General features: G+C 35.9%; 1 protein-coding gene across 5 annotated transcripts in view; it reads left to right on the top strand.

Moving 5' to 3' along the window:
* Positions 1 to 16,999, top strand: part of LOC145686664 (uncharacterized) — a 176,495-nt gene that overhangs the window by 121,225 nt on the left and 38,271 nt on the right. Inside the window, exon 6 of one of the 5 annotated variants that reach the window (XM_081760163.1) lies at positions 13,952 to 16,509. The exons of the other annotated variants lie outside the window; for them this stretch is intronic. Coding sequence (XP_081616289.1) covers positions 13,952 to 14,679 — 728 coding nt within the window. The 3' untranslated portion in view covers positions 14,680 to 16,509. Of the gene's footprint in view, positions 1 to 13,951; positions 16,510 to 16,999 lie in introns of those variants that run through there. 5 annotated transcript variants of the gene reach the window in all.

Here is a 16,999-nt window from a genome sequence, read left to right on the forward strand (position 1 = left end):
TTTCTCTGTTATAATTATAATGATTATTATTATTATTATTATTATTGGGTGCGCGGTGGCTCAGTGGTAGAGCGTTCACCTCCGGTGCTTGGGGTCCCTGGGTCGATCCCAGCTCGAGCCATGTAGACTTCGTGGTGGGCAAACACCGTACTCGTGGGTTTTCTCGGGGTTTTCTCGTTTCCTCCCACTCTCTTCATTCCACCATTTTTCATTCATTACTCATCATCACCGTCTCCTTTAGCCTAACCGGCATAATCGTGGGACATAAAACTCAAAGATTTCATTTCATTATTATTATTTATAATAAAAAATATCAAACGTGTCGCGATGTCATGCGAGTCAAACAAGTGTGTCATGTATTGGACGTTCAGTAAAGTATGCCGTGAGTTAAAAAAAGGTTGAGAACCACTGTAATAGATCATACTAACCGGTGAAGCTAATCATGATATTCTCGGTAATTCCTTAGCTTTGATTTAGAAGCATTACTAGAATACTGATTTGTTTATATTTAACTGTCTATAAAGAAGCACCTTATTTGAGTCTTTCTTGGAGAGAGACGTTCATTTTTGGTAAGAAATACTGCCGTTGATCCCTGATACAGTCATTAATATCGCGCAATCGTGGGATTTGAATGTTAGTTTACACTCACTCAGTAATGGAGTGATAACCTAATGAGCAGGATTTCTGGTTCGTTTGAGGGCCATATGAATTCGAGCTATATCGAATTATGATCTGCTTGCTTTATTGCTCCAGTTCTTCCATCCGTTCACTTTTATAGCATCCGTCATTAGCCTACAAGACATAATCATGAGACACAAACTAAAGATTTCATTTCATTTTTTAAAGCTGATAATTTGATTTGTTCCGACCAGAAATCATTAGACAATAGAATTATAAAAAAAAATAAAATAGTGCCGAATTCTTTCATGTATTGAATTGCTATAGTGCTGGTAAAAAGATCTAGTATCGTTTGCGCAGTTAAGCTGCAAGAACATTTGCTTCTGTGATGAAACCCATGTCAAGAACTTCATTGGAGCAGTTTTTTTGTAAAATACCGACAAGCCTTATCCTCCGCTAAAACGCACTTGCCGGAAGAGTAAAATCAGCATTCGAGAATTACTTTTATAATACTTAAAGGACATTAAAATTAGTGTTTTATGAATAACGTACATTATCTTTAATTTACACAAGATTATACTAAAGTTAGTCCATTACTTGAGAAGATATTAAGGTAAAAGAAATATTTTCTTAGCGTTACTACCTTTGAACATGACCATCCATCATTTTCTGTTATAGGATTATGAGACGAGTTACTAAAATGAGGAATCTTTTTGCGAGTTAATTTTGGTAAAGAATAATGTGAACTTAAAAAAAAAAAAAAAAATGACAACGAAAACTTTGTTTCATTAATGTACAAAGATGTGAAACAACATTAAAACTGAATGATTTCTTTCATGTTCAAGTATGTCTAACGTGAAGGATAATGAGTGACAATTTGTAAGCTCGCTTTTTTTATTATTATTATTATTTGTCTTTCTCAGTTGCTTGTTTACTGTTGATAGTGATGATTTTTATTCATTTTCGTACTTTTTGATACATTCTATTATTAATGTAAATTTTAGACGCGATTTATTTATAATAAATCGGAAGTTAACATTCCCTGTGTTATTGTTCAGATTGTATTAAACACATAAAGAAAATAGCATACGTGCATATCTGAGTAGAAAACAGTATTCCTCTACATAGTCGCCATATTTGTATGGGAATTTTCCTAAACGCACAATGAATTTTTTCATGTCGCTGCTCTAAAATTCTGAGTTTCGCATTCGGTACCAATTACGCACTATAGATTGCACTACAGTCTAGGTGTCTGTTGAACCGATTGCCACGGGGCAATTGCTTGAGATATGGTAACAAGTAAAAATCTGACTGCACCAAATTAAAGCTATACGTCGGGTGGGACTACATTAGTGGCATGTATAAGAAAGAGAACAACAGTGCATTATGCAGTGTCATGCAAAAGATGCAATCTAGTTACCAAATGACCCTGTCGCTTGTGGCTACATTTATACAGTGATTGTAAGCTGAGCCCAACAGACTCGAGCTGTCACCTTTCCAACGTTTGCTGATGTGTTTAATTATTTTTTCGCAGATGGTATGGGTGTGTTTTCACATCATAGACCTTGCAGTCCATAGAATAAATGGAATACCGCGTTTCGTCACCCATTACGATGGAAATGAGTGACGTGTTGCAGTCGCGCAAATACCAGCGCAAGTGGTCCGCTGCAGTTCCCATGCGCTCATTCTTCTAGTCATCACTGAGTTGACGCGGAATCCAACTACATCAGACATTACCTCAGACGTTTATACATTATATTCTATGGAGTCCCATGCGAAATTTGGAATGTCTCCTCATTATTCTTTAGCCATTCATACTTTTTTCATCCATTCATAAATTCAAGACTCTATTTTCTCACATTTTGCTTTGCAGTGATGGCGTTTCCACACACAGACACCAGCTCTTTATTAATTTATCCACTCGGTGTGCCCGTAGCTTATAAAGAACAAATGGCGCCATGGCCCATTGTTTTGTACAATAGTTACTGCTGCCTTGTCTTCTCAACCTGCAATAGGAAGTAAGGATTGTTAATGTCCTGCACTAAATCATGTAAAATACTATACTATAAAATGTACTATATATCTCTTCAGCGTCAAATCAAAAATCGGGATTGTTCATTTTTGAATTTCCCCACATTTTTAAATCTCCTTTGACAAAATGCTCCTTACTCTTGAATGTAATAATTCTATAGAAAGTTAAGCTATATTTTTTCAAGTAGATTCTTTTATCTACATAACATAATGATGATGTGCGAAATCGAACCCTGTGACTTTTTCTCAGTGAATTACTGTACTTCAGGACCTCAGGGTGAATCAGAACTGCGACACGATTTCAATCAGAAATATGGCTAGTGTTGAATTACCTGATGTCCTGATATTTACGGTAATGAAATAGTGGCAATTGGGAAACATACTGAAGATTAAGTACAGTACTTCACCACGTTATATGTTTTTAAATTGTTCTCCATTCACATTCTGACATTAACTAATGCACGGCAGTGGCTGAAATTCCTTCCTGAGGTGTTGATCGTAGATGCCACAGCTTTTGCGCTGTTCTACACCTGCTAAATCAAATAAGATCACATAAGAATTCACTAACAATAAGTTGACCTATATATCATCGTCTGAGATTCAATACCGCGTAAGTAACATTTCACCAATTTTACAAGAGAGGGAAAAACACTGTTTGAAAACTAGCTTCAGCCTCATTATAAGCGGTACTACTTCCAGGAAATAACAGGGCCGCTTGTCATGATATAGGTGTACTAAACCAAATTGTGTGCTATCCTATACTGATTCTAATGGTATCAAAAACTCAAATTCGCCGAAATTGGAGATACGCGAAGTCGTAGAATCTCAGACTACGATATTTTACTCTTCGTGTATGTAGAAAATCGTAGTTTTCGCTAGTATCTTACTAGCAAGAATATAATCAGGTGACGAATTCGATTTCCCGTCAGGGTATCTTCGTTTTGCTGTGCTTTTCCATACTTTTTTTTTCTTGATAATGTTAGAACTGAAATCTCTTCCTCTTAAGTAACACAGCTACACACAAAACATACAAGTTCTGTGCATTGGACTCCAGGTTATGGCTTCGATGCATTTTGTTACGCTGAATCCAAATTTCTAAGCCCCAGGACGATTGACTGTCAGTTTTGTTTTATGGGTGAAAAACTTTAGCGATTTTACAACCTCTGACAATAAAGTTCAGTGAATGATCCCGTAAAGAGAAAGTAGATACGATATGAATGAAACTTACCTTACTGTTTTTCAAAATAGTACCCTCCCGCAGCTGTGCAACGCTGAGCACGTCTGTACATGTACTGGAAACTTTTGAGAGATCTTCTTTCGGGATGTTGCTCAGGAGCTTCATCACGTCTTGTTGAATGTCTGGAATATCGTCAAATCTCTTTCCTTTCAATGCGAGTATGAGGCGTAGGAACAGGAAGAGGTCGGGAGGATTCAGATCTGGTGAGTATGGTGGATGGTCAGTTTGCACCACCTCCTTTTGGACCAGGAATTGTCTGACGATATTGGCTGTGTTAGGGCGATCATTGTCGTGAACCATGAACCTTGTTCCGAGTACTGGTGTCGTTCCCTTAATACACGTTTCATGAAACATCTCAAAATTTTAACGTGCTTAGTAGCATTCAGTGTTATTCCTTCAGGCAGAAATTCCTTGTGGATTATGCCATTACTGTCAAAAAAAAGTGATTAGCATCGTTTTGATGCGTGATTTTTCTGCTTTGACTTTTTTCCGATAAGGTGAGGCAGGAGAACGCCACTCCATGCTTTGGCATTTTGTTTCCGGATCGTACCTCACACACTAGGATTCATCCTCAGCAACAATAAAGTTCAAGTAATTTGGATTTTCATCCGCCATAGCGATAAAATCCTGTGAGGCAAGAACACGTGCGTGCTTCTGGTCATCAGCCAAGTGCAGTAATGTGGCACGAGTCGACAACACGATTTCCTTTTCCCTAAGTCTCGCAGATTCACGGTTAATGTTCAATTCCTCAGCAATCATTCGCACAGTTAATCGGCGATCGTTCATGATTAATGTCCTCGCCTTTTCAATGTTTTCGTCTGTGTGAGAGCTTGACGGCCTTCCGCTACGGGGATTATCAGAAATACTATCCCACCCTTCTCGAAAACAGCCGAACCACTCGTAAACACACTTCAAGGATACTGCTTGATCTTCATAAACCTATATCAGCATATCATGGGTTTCTTTCAATGTTTTCCCAAGCTTAAAGCAAAACTTCACATTAATCCTTTGTTCGTTCATTTTACTGTTAACCATTTTGGAACCGGACACACTATTGTAGATGGGGAGGACACAAATTTTTCGCCCATAAAACAAAATTGACGCGGTCAATCGTCCTGGGATTTCGAAGTTTGGATTCGGCGTAACAAAATACATCGAATTCATACAATGGGGTCCACTGCATATAACTTCCTTTTTTCCCGTATGGTTGTTATATGTATGTTCCCTATCCAAAATTACTGTCCGCTTCACAGAACTTTTGTTTTTACGTACGGCTGTGTTACGTGTATATTCCCTTTCCAAAATTGCTAGTTTTCGCCCATAAAATAAATTGTTACGGTCAATTGTCCTGGTGTTTCGAAATTTGTATTCTCTTGTAACAAAATTCATCGAATTCATACCCTGGGTCCGGTGCACAAACTTCTTCTTCTTCTTCTTCTTCTTCTTATTATTATTATTATTATTATTATTATTATTATTATTATTATTATTATTATTATTATTATTATTATTATTATTATTATTATTATTGTGTAATTAATAGAAAAGAAACTGAAAAGCTGAACTATCACAGGGAGTTCATAGACCTGTTAGCTTTAGCGACTGATCTAAAGTAACATCATTGTTTCATATGACAAACATAAAATAAGGCTCGTCTCATCTAAGAAACTTCTCTTTTATATAGCATATTCACAGTGTGGCCAAGATGAAGTGAAACGTAACCGTTAATTAACAGTTTAAATAGGTTCTATTGTCATAATTACATCCGATGAAACAAATAAATATGGTGTTCGTCGAATAATTTGAGTTGCTTAGCCTTCTGGAAAGTGTTTTCTACGTAGTACGGCTTAAAATTGGATGTGTGTGTTCGAAGAAAAATCTGGTGTAGTAATCCGAGCAAACTGATTTTATTTGCAGTAGTTGATCCACAATGTTAGATTTATAATTTAATTGAATTTCCTTAATTTACAAATGCATTATACTCTCACTCAAATGCATTTAATGATGTGTTACTTTAGCAGGTATTTTTAAATAGTACCGTACATCTTTTACTTAATATACATGGTGTGTGGTTCAGACAAGTGATAATAGGTTGGATCTTGGCACAAGTAACAAGAGCAAAGTTTACTTTCAAGCTCAAAGATGCTTGTACCAAAACCCGATAATTATGGTACGTCAGTCGTACATATTTTGTGCCTTCACTTAATTTTAATCTCCCGCCTCCTTAAGAAGTAATAATCAAGAGCTGGTAATGATTAAGTTACATAATTGTTGTAAAATTGTCTGTATTCTGTATTATAGTCTTTCGGTATATTCAAAAACTTCAGTCTTTCGGTATGTAATCAGTACGTATCATCTGGTGTAAAATAGTAAACACTATTCTATTCGTAAACAGACTATTCGTTCCATTTGGCAGCACAACCCCTTTTTATTTATATATAATTAAATATATTTAATGTTTATATATTTAACATTTTTCAACATAAATTTTGTTACTTACTAAAAGCTATAAGCAGAATTCCTGCTTGTTCTCAAGAAATTTATTATTGAACAGTATTTTCAAAAACGTGAAAAAGAACGTTCAAAATTCAGCGAACAACCTTAATTTATTAGAATCTCAAAGTTATATTCATTGATTCAAGTTTTATGGTGTAAACTGTATAAAGGATTTCTAGAACTACCTGTCAAATCCTTTCATATTGTAATATTCCACACATATATTAGAAGATAAAAATGGATTAACACAAAAAGTTAAACTAAATTATAAAAATACGTATATGTTCGCTTCCAAATGAAAGTTATTTCTATGCAGATCAAGTAGCCAGTTAACAGAAACACAATGTTAACAAGTCAATATTTTATGTAACTCAAAATTGGAAATGAAAACACACAATCCATCTCTGAATACAGCTCAGAGCAACTTTAGTCAAACCATGAGAAGACGTAGATAGTTTTAAAATAGAAAATACACAGAAGTAAGTTTTCCTGTTACAGTAAACCCTCTGGTTACGAACAAGTGAACACTTCTCTCGACTTACGGACAATATTACGGTATGTGAACGCGCACATTCACACGCCTGTATCCACAATTTCGTGTACCCAATAGTGATTTTGCGCGCTTGTCTGAGACATTATCTGTCAGAGTGCTGTAATCGAACTACTTTTTGTTCTTTTTTTTGGTTTAGCCGCCACACTTCTGTTAAATTTAATGTTACTTCATCACAGAATAAAGTTTGCAAAAATATATATACAGTACCATGTTCCTGTGGCTAGAATGGATTAATTGTATTCACAATAATTTCTATGAGAAAAGCTTCTAATTTCAGTTTACGAATGTTTCGGTTCACAAACAACGTAACGGAACGGATCAAAATCGTAACCCGTGGGTCCACTGTAGATACAGTACGACCATGACATAAGATATATTGAGCTCCCTTCTGCACGAGTAATGAAAACTTATTTTAATTAGAAAGGTAGATGTAGAAATAATTTTAATCATTCTCCTTCGTACGCACAATAAGTTGTGTATAAGGAGTTTTTGTTCGTTCGTTTCTCTTGCCGAACACACAAATACAGTTATTAGTTGCAAACTCTGTGTCATTTTTCATATTATTACGATATAAATTTGTTTACAAATATGTGTAAAGTGAATTCAAAATATAGTTTTACGTGCTCTTAGTGCTAATTAATTCTATATTCAGTTGCCTTTCGAGACGAATGTTTTAAAACTTTAGAAAATTATGCACTTTAATTCAAGCAACTCTTAATCTTGTTATTTTCCAATAGTGCGCCAAAACGATAAGAAGTCGAGTAAGCCATTATATCGCTGTATGCTGCGGGGCGAGGAGGCTTAGAGCAAATTTTTCACTGTTGATTCAGTTTATGTAATTTATTTTTCTCAGCGCTTCCTACACAAATCCGCACCTGCTGTGATAGATGAACAATAATTATTTGCTTTTTACCTAGAACAATGTCATAATTGAAATGATTTTACCAACCATTACATTCTTATCTGTGACTAGCAATTCATTTCTCATCAGCGCTTGAAGTCTAGTCGAAACTTCAGAAACGTAATCCTTCTTAGATACAAAGCTGATATTGACTGGTTGTATAATAGCGCTTTTTTCGCTATGTCTGTACTAAATAAGATGGTAAAGGTGTGAATCGTTAAGATATGCAGATTTTAATATACCACTACGTGTCCCACTATACACGGTAGCACATATCGTTTTTGATTTTTAACTTTTTATTTTTGTATGTACCATTTTAGCTCATATATATATTCTTATAGTTCGACTATAGTGAGTTGATCGCTGGTAAAATCAAGAACTGTATTTAAAAGAGATGTTCCTGTTCAAATGCAGTAGAAGTGTAAAAAATAAAAAATAATAAATTGTTCTAAATACATCATAAATAGGTGCCAAAAGTAAGCTGTTGAATCCCAGTAATTGCAGGTGTCATGAAGAAAGTTATTTTGGTCAGATTATAGTAAATTTATACATTAATATAGATTTTTTTCGTAATTATATCTAAATACAATAAAATTGAGATATTTGAATATAACTGAAGCACCAACAGCAAGTTAGTTGTAAAGAATAAGTTCACGTCCCATGTATTTACCACATAGGCTAGTAGTAGTGTTCAGAGAGTTGGTAAAGAGAATAGTCTAAAATTTTGTCCACCATTTAGAGTCATTTTGAATCATTAGTAAAATATATAGATATCCTACATACGTATGAGCAATATGACGTAAAATTCATTGAATGAAAATGAGAGATAGGATAAGATTTTTCGATGTAGTGGAGAAACAAAGGTAGTGAATTGTTAATGAACCTGTGGGCTCTATGCTGTTATTTAATCGTGTGTGCCTCCGAGATGTGTCATAGGCTATATTTTATACTATTGATTTTTGTATGCCATTTTGTAAGTGAAATACTTAGTCATTAACCATCCTACTTAAGTGTTTATTATTGGTATGAGAAATAATATATTTATTTTTCAATGTAAAAGAAGTAACAGTTTATTAATTTCTATTTGCTCTAACATTTTAATTGTGATGTTTATATAAAAAGAATATTTTCTAGCTTCCAAAGCAATTAAATTATATATATATTGAATAAAAATTTTGTAGCATAGTTTTACAATGTGCAAACCACAATAAACTATTAAAAGCAAACAGATAGATATGTTTTTATTTGAAGAATTTATATTATTTCAGTACACGTTTGATGAGACCTGAAATGGATCGTAGAATAAAAATAAAACCCTCAAAAATAATCATTATTTCTGTTCGTCATATTTTATTGATGAGTCACTGGGTAGTCGGGAGTGTTAATTAAGCGTCATGAGAGATTTGCAGAGTTACTTGCAATATAAACTTTAAGCTTCGGAAAGTAAGTATAACAGTAACGGGAACAATGTACTAATCATTAGGAAGTGGATTTTCAGTTCAATACTTTATATATAGTGGAATATATAAACAGAAATTGGTCGCATCCTGCATTATGTGTGTATTGTGCATCATCTGTATAACGTGTGATACATGATAGCATAGGATATTTGGATTAATTATAAATATTAAAGGGAGGTAATCTGTCTGTAGCAACGAATTCGAGAGTTTTATTTAAGAAATGAATACATAAGTGCTTCGTGACATCGTAAAGGAAGTACATAAGCTTGGAATAGAACTGATTTGTTTTCCACCAAAATCACATCTGCGAGTGTTTGAAACAAATTCCGAATCCTCTTGGAGAAAGAAATTACAACGAAAATAAATTGAATCTGAACTCCGGGAGGTGATTTGTGACATCAAAAGAAGACAAACGTCCTCTTGCATATTGTCGAATTGCGCGTCGTCAATAAGAATGACAGGTATGCCAACTTGGAATCGAAAATCGAATGATGACAATTGGAACGAAACAGAAAAGTGTGCACATACTTCGGGAGGAGATTCATAAATCAAAAGACAGAAAGTCCTCTTGCATGTTGTCTAATTCCGCGGGTTTATAAGCACTGTATTCAGCTCAGCTGACTTCTGTCACCGTGGTGATCTTGTCCTTGGTCACAATCCTACCCAATGTGCGACTGTCTCTGTCACGCAACACACACTTGTGTCCATGTTGGTGCTTCACTGATGTGGTTTTTCCGGAACACTCGTAGGCAGTCATGGTCTTTGAGACTGTGCCTCTTGATACACCCAACATTTCCGCCACTTTCGTCACCGGAATCCCCCACCATATGTGCACCCACAATTTGCCCACTGTGAAACTCGATCAGCTCTGACATGATTCACGAAAAGCTGCACGCTGAACTGCAATGGCCCAATTGTTCGATTGACCAGGTTGTATACCTCACCAGATGTGCCGTAACCACAGTGACACATACCATTCAGACGCAAATCGTGTTTGAAATGTCTGCTCTTTTATACCAGGTGTTTCATATTTTTGTGCATCGCACGTTTTTTTTTTTTTTTTTTTTTTTTTTTTTTTTTTTTTTTTTTAACTATTGACGATGACATTATCAAATCAACACTTCTCAAATTTCAGTCAGGTTCACCGATAGTCATTTTTCTGTATGGTGAAATGCTTAAACTCCTGGGAACCCTTAATTAGGTTCTAAAGATCGTATAAAAATCTATCTAGATGGTGATAGTAAGGATTGTGTTTAGCACAAATTGATGTTAGTTTTGCAACTCAAACAACTTCAAGGGGGATCGGTGGCTGAATGGTAGAGCGTTCACCTCCGGTGCTTGGGGTCCCTGGTTCGATCCCAGCTCGCGTCGTGTGGACTTTGTGGTGGACAAACACTGTGCTCGTGGATTTTCTCGGGGTTCTCCCGTTTCCTCCCACTTTCTTCATTCCACCATTTCATTCATTACTCATCATCACCGTCTCCTTTAGCCTAACCGGCATAACCGTGGGACGTAAAACTTAGGTGAGAGAAGGTCTCCAGAGGAAGAACGTAGAAATTAAATATGAGAAAAATCGTTTGAAAGGAAGAAAAAGACCTGCTGTAGCACTCGAAAGCTTGAAGAAAAAGCCTTGAGAAGTCAGCAAAAGAAATTAAGAAAGTTGATTAACAAATGACAGGTTTGAAGCAAACACTCCGGTACAGAGTAATATGGTAGAAGATCGAAGCGGAAGGAATGAATCAAGAGCTTTAAATTTTGTAATAACTTTCTGTTCGTAAATGTAACTTAGAGAACTATAGCAGTTGTACTAAAATATAGGATGGATAGGAATGGCTATATGGGAGATGGAAGATCATCAAAAATACTTCGAATTTGAAGTTAGAGTTTCTTCTAGTGACTGTCAACTTCCACAACAGTGACATTTTTGTTCAGTCCTTCCATCCCTTGCCTTAAGCAGGGCGCAAAATTTCCGGTCGCAAGGTTGCCATTGGCGACTAGAAATTTAGTTCTGGCTACCAGTGTTCAGTAGGAATAGTTTCTGCCTAAACTCACAGGGCTGCGCAGTTTCTGTTTCGCATGAAAATAGTTACTGAGTGAGAGAAAAAAGAATGTAGTCTTTCTTTGTCAAACCAAAGGCCGTAGGGGGGGACCTCTCATATTTGTACGTGAGAGATACTGGCGAGCATCATTTTTGGATTGATGAATGCGTCTGATTGTGAAATGTTGCGCCCTGCTTAAGGTATTTTGCGAACGAGTTTGTAACATAGGTGAATAATGGCCAGCACAGCGTTTAATTTCATTAAAATATAGAGTGGGAAATTTTCTGTCTTGGTCTGGAAAATCTGGAAAAGTCAGGGAAATATGTTTCTCCAATTATAGTAGACACCCCAATAAGTTTGTATTTAATATACTTCAAATGGAGAGGTTCCTATTTATTTATATCTGAGATCACTGCGTGACTGATCGGCAGGAAATCAATCGTATTGATTGTTATCTTTAAAGACAGAATTCAAATTGTTTTGTGTTTTCGCACCATGTTTTTGTTGAATCAAATGTAAATATGAAAGAGCAGCTCGTTTTTATTGAAGTATCCGCGCTTATCTGACAAATTGACTATTAACCGTTGAATTTGTGAGGTGAAATAACCAATTATCTATCCTAAAAGTTATCGGTAAGAAATTTATTTCTTCTGACTTTTACACTCGACTAACGAAGACACTCGCGCGTGTTGAATGTGTACGGTCGGTTTGGAATCTATCTGCAGGGACAAATTAGTAAACATAAAGAATATGAACAATTTGAACGTTCCCAGTCACATTACAGAATTCTAAGGTTAACTAAATTGATGGACCCTTTGGTTTTCCTACACAAATACTAAGTTTATCTTGAAAATGTTCGAAATTTCATCAAGAGTTCATCTTGATGATTCTCATAAGAGCATCCTTTATTTAAATCATAAGAAAAACTTCAACTCAAATATTATCTCGGTGAGTTCCATGGTTGAATGTTATATAGAATACTATCGAAAGTAATTCGCGTAGAATTGTTACTAACGCACGAAATAAAAAAAAAAATGACTTGCTATGCGTTGATAAGAAAATAATTATAATAAATTTTAATGCTGATTTAAGTCAACACATAGGAATAAAGTACGGTTTAGCGTGCCATGATACTAGATTTTTTACTCCCTTAATGGAAAAACGGATTGAGACTTTCTGTCTTGATATTAAAATCTGTCTCATCATAGTTCCATGTAGGCTAAAAGAGAATATGATAAATTCAAACGCATAAATTGAAATTATTTCAGTAATGATGATTATGGAAGTTTAGCATCCCATTTCAGTACCGAAGTTATATGAGACATTGACCTACAGTTTAAGATAAAATCCGAACCATAAATTTTAATTTTCGACCAGGAATCTACGAGGGGTAGTTCAAAAACAAGTTTCCCTCCAATTTCGGCGACTGTGGACAGGTGGGGATGCAAGACCAAAAATAGCATGTGACGTTAAAGATCAGACGTACCTTTATTTTTCCACATAAGTACCACGTACATTAAGACATTTGTCATACCGGTCTATAAGCTGCAAAAGCTCTTCAAGGAAAAAATCAAGGCTCTGCATACGGAGGAAGCGTCGAACAGCTTCTGTGAAATCAGGATTGCTTCCCAAGCGCCTGCTGCCGAGTCCTCTTCAAAGCCGGAAACAGGGGAAGTCACCGGGTCATGTCATCCACCATCATGGTATTTTCGTCTGTAGTGGCCATGCACGTCCTTCCAGATCTCGATGTGTCCAGCACTTGCTGCCTCCCCTTACTGAATTGGCGACACCACCTCCGCACCATTTGTTTCTATATCACATCAGACCCATAGACTTCCATGAGGCGGTTATGGTTTTCTGCTTCCGATACGTCACGTGCCCATTCATAGCGGATAACAGCTGACATTCTCCTTTGACCACGACGTCAAAACGCGCCTTCTCTCCATAGCTACCAAGCTTAGATTGAGAGGCTTGTCTCCACTTTGCGCAGGTGCTACTACGGCACCATCTACAGGATCGCGGGCGAACGATACCCACTTGTGTCTGGGTGTTTTGAGCGTGCAATTGCTGTCTTGTTTCCCCCCATTGCTGTTCGCTTTCCTGAGAAAAACGAGAGGGGAAATTAATTTTCGGACTCCCCCTCGTAAATTGGAACTACCTGCATCCGAAGACGTGCGCTGATCACTAGATCGCGGTGAGAATAGTGTAGAAAATGAGAGTAACAAAGGATCGATCACACAACCCAGTGTTCCAGAGATGAGCTGATCTCTGCTGTTGGTACAGAATAGCTTTCTGAAATAACTCTAAATGACATATTGAAAACATATTTGTCCTATTCATGATAAATACTGAAATCAGCTTTAAAAAAATTGGAAATAAAACCATTTCAGATTTCACTTTAAAATTAGTGAAATAGTGATCAGTTTTGTAATTCTTAATTATTCTTATATACAGTCATATCTTGATTGCGTAAATGTTTTCGTTATTCTAGCGAATAAAGCAAAGTAAAACTCTTTGTTGTACATGAATGTTAATTGTTCTAAAATTAATTTTAGTGTATATAGTTTTTGGTGATCTAAACAATTTGTGACACATTTGTAATCCTTTCAATTTCAGATGGTAATCTTCACACCTGTAATAAAAGTGAAGCAAGAAATGTGTACTATTCGGAGGAATGTGATAATCTCACTTCCAGTTCCAATGTGTCTGCTTTAGACAGTAGTTCGAATATGCCAATGCAGGGCAGTGTAGTGGTAAAACAAGAATTTCCTTCAAGTCAAGAATATATGCATGTATCGTACGATAACTCTTACATAAAAGCTGAAAATTGCTCCACAGAAACAGTAGATAAGGGTCATAATGAAGAGTATATTAACGACAGTAACGATATTATGATACTTGAAGAACCAATCTACAATACAGAATTAACAAATTTACCTTCAGTTTCGAGTGATCAGCGGCAAAAATTCTTGTCTAAACAGCAGTGGTACAAGACAAAATACCAAGAACAAAAACACACATGGAATTCTAGGAAACCAGTATCCTGTCCTAACTGTCAAAAGAGTATTTCAATGGCGTACAACCTAAAATCACATTTATTTTCGTGTCTGAAACGTAACAGTCAATCTGGTGGACCTTCAGTGTCAAATTGCCAACGGCAAATACTTTCGTTAGCCAAACAGCAGTTGTACAAGACGAGATATCAACAACAGAAACATACATGGAATTCTAGAAAACCAATATCCTGTCCTAACTGTCAGAAAGTTATTTCAATGGCATTCAATCTAAAATCACACTTACATTCGTGTCTGAAACGTAATAACTCACCTTGTGGGAGTACCTAAGTTATCATTGAGATATTTATGTGTATAATTAAATCTTAATGTGAGAATGTTGCGTCTGTTAGTAAGAGTTACCTAGTAAATAAGCATTATAAACATTTGCTTTTATGCAATTGTGAAGAGTAACGAAACAAAACTAGTGTTGTTTGTAGTTAGTTAAATAAAAGTTAAATGATCAAATAAAATTTCTATTGCCTTGGAGCAGTGATGCTATTCAGTCGGTCCGTGTTACAATATTTCCGCAAAACCGTTTGTTACACCCAAACATAAATACACACATACACATGACCTAGTCAAGAGTGAGAAAAAGAAACCAAACAAACTTGTGAAAATAGTTGGGAAAATACTTTCCCACTCGCTTGCATTGTTGTGAAAACAAACAACTTTGAGTTATTTCAATGCAATGGGCAGACAGGAATTTGAATATGAATTCCGGAACACGAATCAGAGTGTAACGACTGTGATACTTATCTAATGCCTATTACTTGTATTACCTACTTGTTTTTGAATGACTCCGATATCGTCATTAATTCCAGAGATATGTGCCTTCCATCTAATGTGTACGAAATAGAATGGTCTTTTCATCTACATCTCGAATCTCGATCTGTTGCTTGTCATGACCCATACTATCATCCCTCAAAATATGGCCTTTTCCTGGCTGAACCATCCATACACAGAACTGGTTGTTCAAAAATTGGAATAGCACCACTGCCTTGGAGTATGTAATGTCTAATATTGTTATAACCATAGCGAAATTTCTACAAAACGTAATTGACGTAAGACCAATTGCAAATAAGCCTTTGGTCTTACCACATTATGTCTTCATTCAGCTAGTTTCGTTGTATAGTATGTGTAATAGAAGACTCATTCCTGTGGTACTAACACTGAAATAGGCATAGATTATAGAAAAACTAGAAAGAAAGTGCTTTCTTTCTCTGTAAGTACGAGAGGGTCAGTTTCACTTCGGCAAATTTGAATTCACTACACTACTCTAAGAATTGCCTCTTTAATAATTGTTACCCCCCAGCACTTCTTTTTTACATGCTATTGTGTCATTTATCACGTTCCTACGTGATAAATTTCCTGCTATTCTTTTAATTGATATATTCCTGTACTATATCATGCACAGTGTCCTCAAGTCACCCCTTCAGGTCTGCCTGGACATTCGTAATCCTCAATGTTGAAATGTCTGTCCAAAATCGAGACACCCACCTCTTCTCCGTTCCGATGATGGAGCACTGTACCGTAACCACCGTAAAACTTCGCTTGTGCAATGAGAAACTTCATTACAGTATGACGCACCCTTTTACTTGAAATCCACACTGGCTTACACCTTTACTTCGGACCTGAAGGGAAAAAAATACTAAAGTATTATAGCATCCAAATTTTGGCCCATAATCTACTTAAATACTCTAAAAATCATAACAATCTGTATGGGAGGTAAGCTCGATTCTTACCATCACCCACTCGTATATACTTCACGTTTTCCTATTATTATTTTTTTCTATAATCTAAAGAGAGAATTAAGTTTTCTCGTCGTAACTAAAGCCCTTTGAAATAGAGTATTATTTGTGAGAAAGTCTCTTGTTTTTATTGTTTTTTTTTTTTGTACTGCACTTCATTCTTATAAAAATATTTTTAGATTATTATTGTTGTTGTAATTCAGTTCCATGCATAGTCTAGGTCGAAAAATGTACAAAAGTATTGTATTTTGATGAAGCTAGAATATACTGGAATTCCAGAGAACTTCTTTTGGTTTTCTTCTGTAAGTAAATTCTTACTTGGACTCCTAAATAAGTTAAGTTTTATGTATATGGGTGCTCTTCCTTTAAAAATAAATAAATAAAATAAAAATAAAATGATACTTTAATTTCAGAATAATTTCTTACTTCAGCTTTCCTTTCTGTAAAATGAGCTTATATTTTCGTAGACCCGTGCTATCGAATAATCACTGGGTTCTGCAGTCGTCTTTTTCTGAAATTTAAAAAGAAAAGGAAAGAAAGAACGGTGACTGATCCAGAATAGCGGGTGTCTACAATGGTTGTATCAATATGCTAAATGCTAATTAGGGCAATATATATTGTTCGGGATATTTTACACTTACGGGGAATTTTCGACTCTCGGGGTTTTTGGGTAGGCTAAAGAAGACATGGTAAACACAATGAATGATGGAATAAAAGGAAACAAAGCATACAGCGAAAATGCATAACTCTCCGCTTACGCGGAACCTCTTATACAGTAAACTTCTGCTTATCCGAGTCCCGGTTAACCGAGCCTCTGGATTAACCGAGGGAATTTCAATACTCCCTTGTATATTGCAGAT

The sequence above is a fragment of the Thermobia domestica genome, chromosome 5, assembly GCF_964235325.1.
Source record: "Thermobia domestica chromosome 5, izTheDome1.hap1.1, whole genome shotgun sequence".
NCBI lineage: Eukaryota > Metazoa > Arthropoda > Insecta > Zygentoma > Lepismatidae > Thermobia > Thermobia domestica.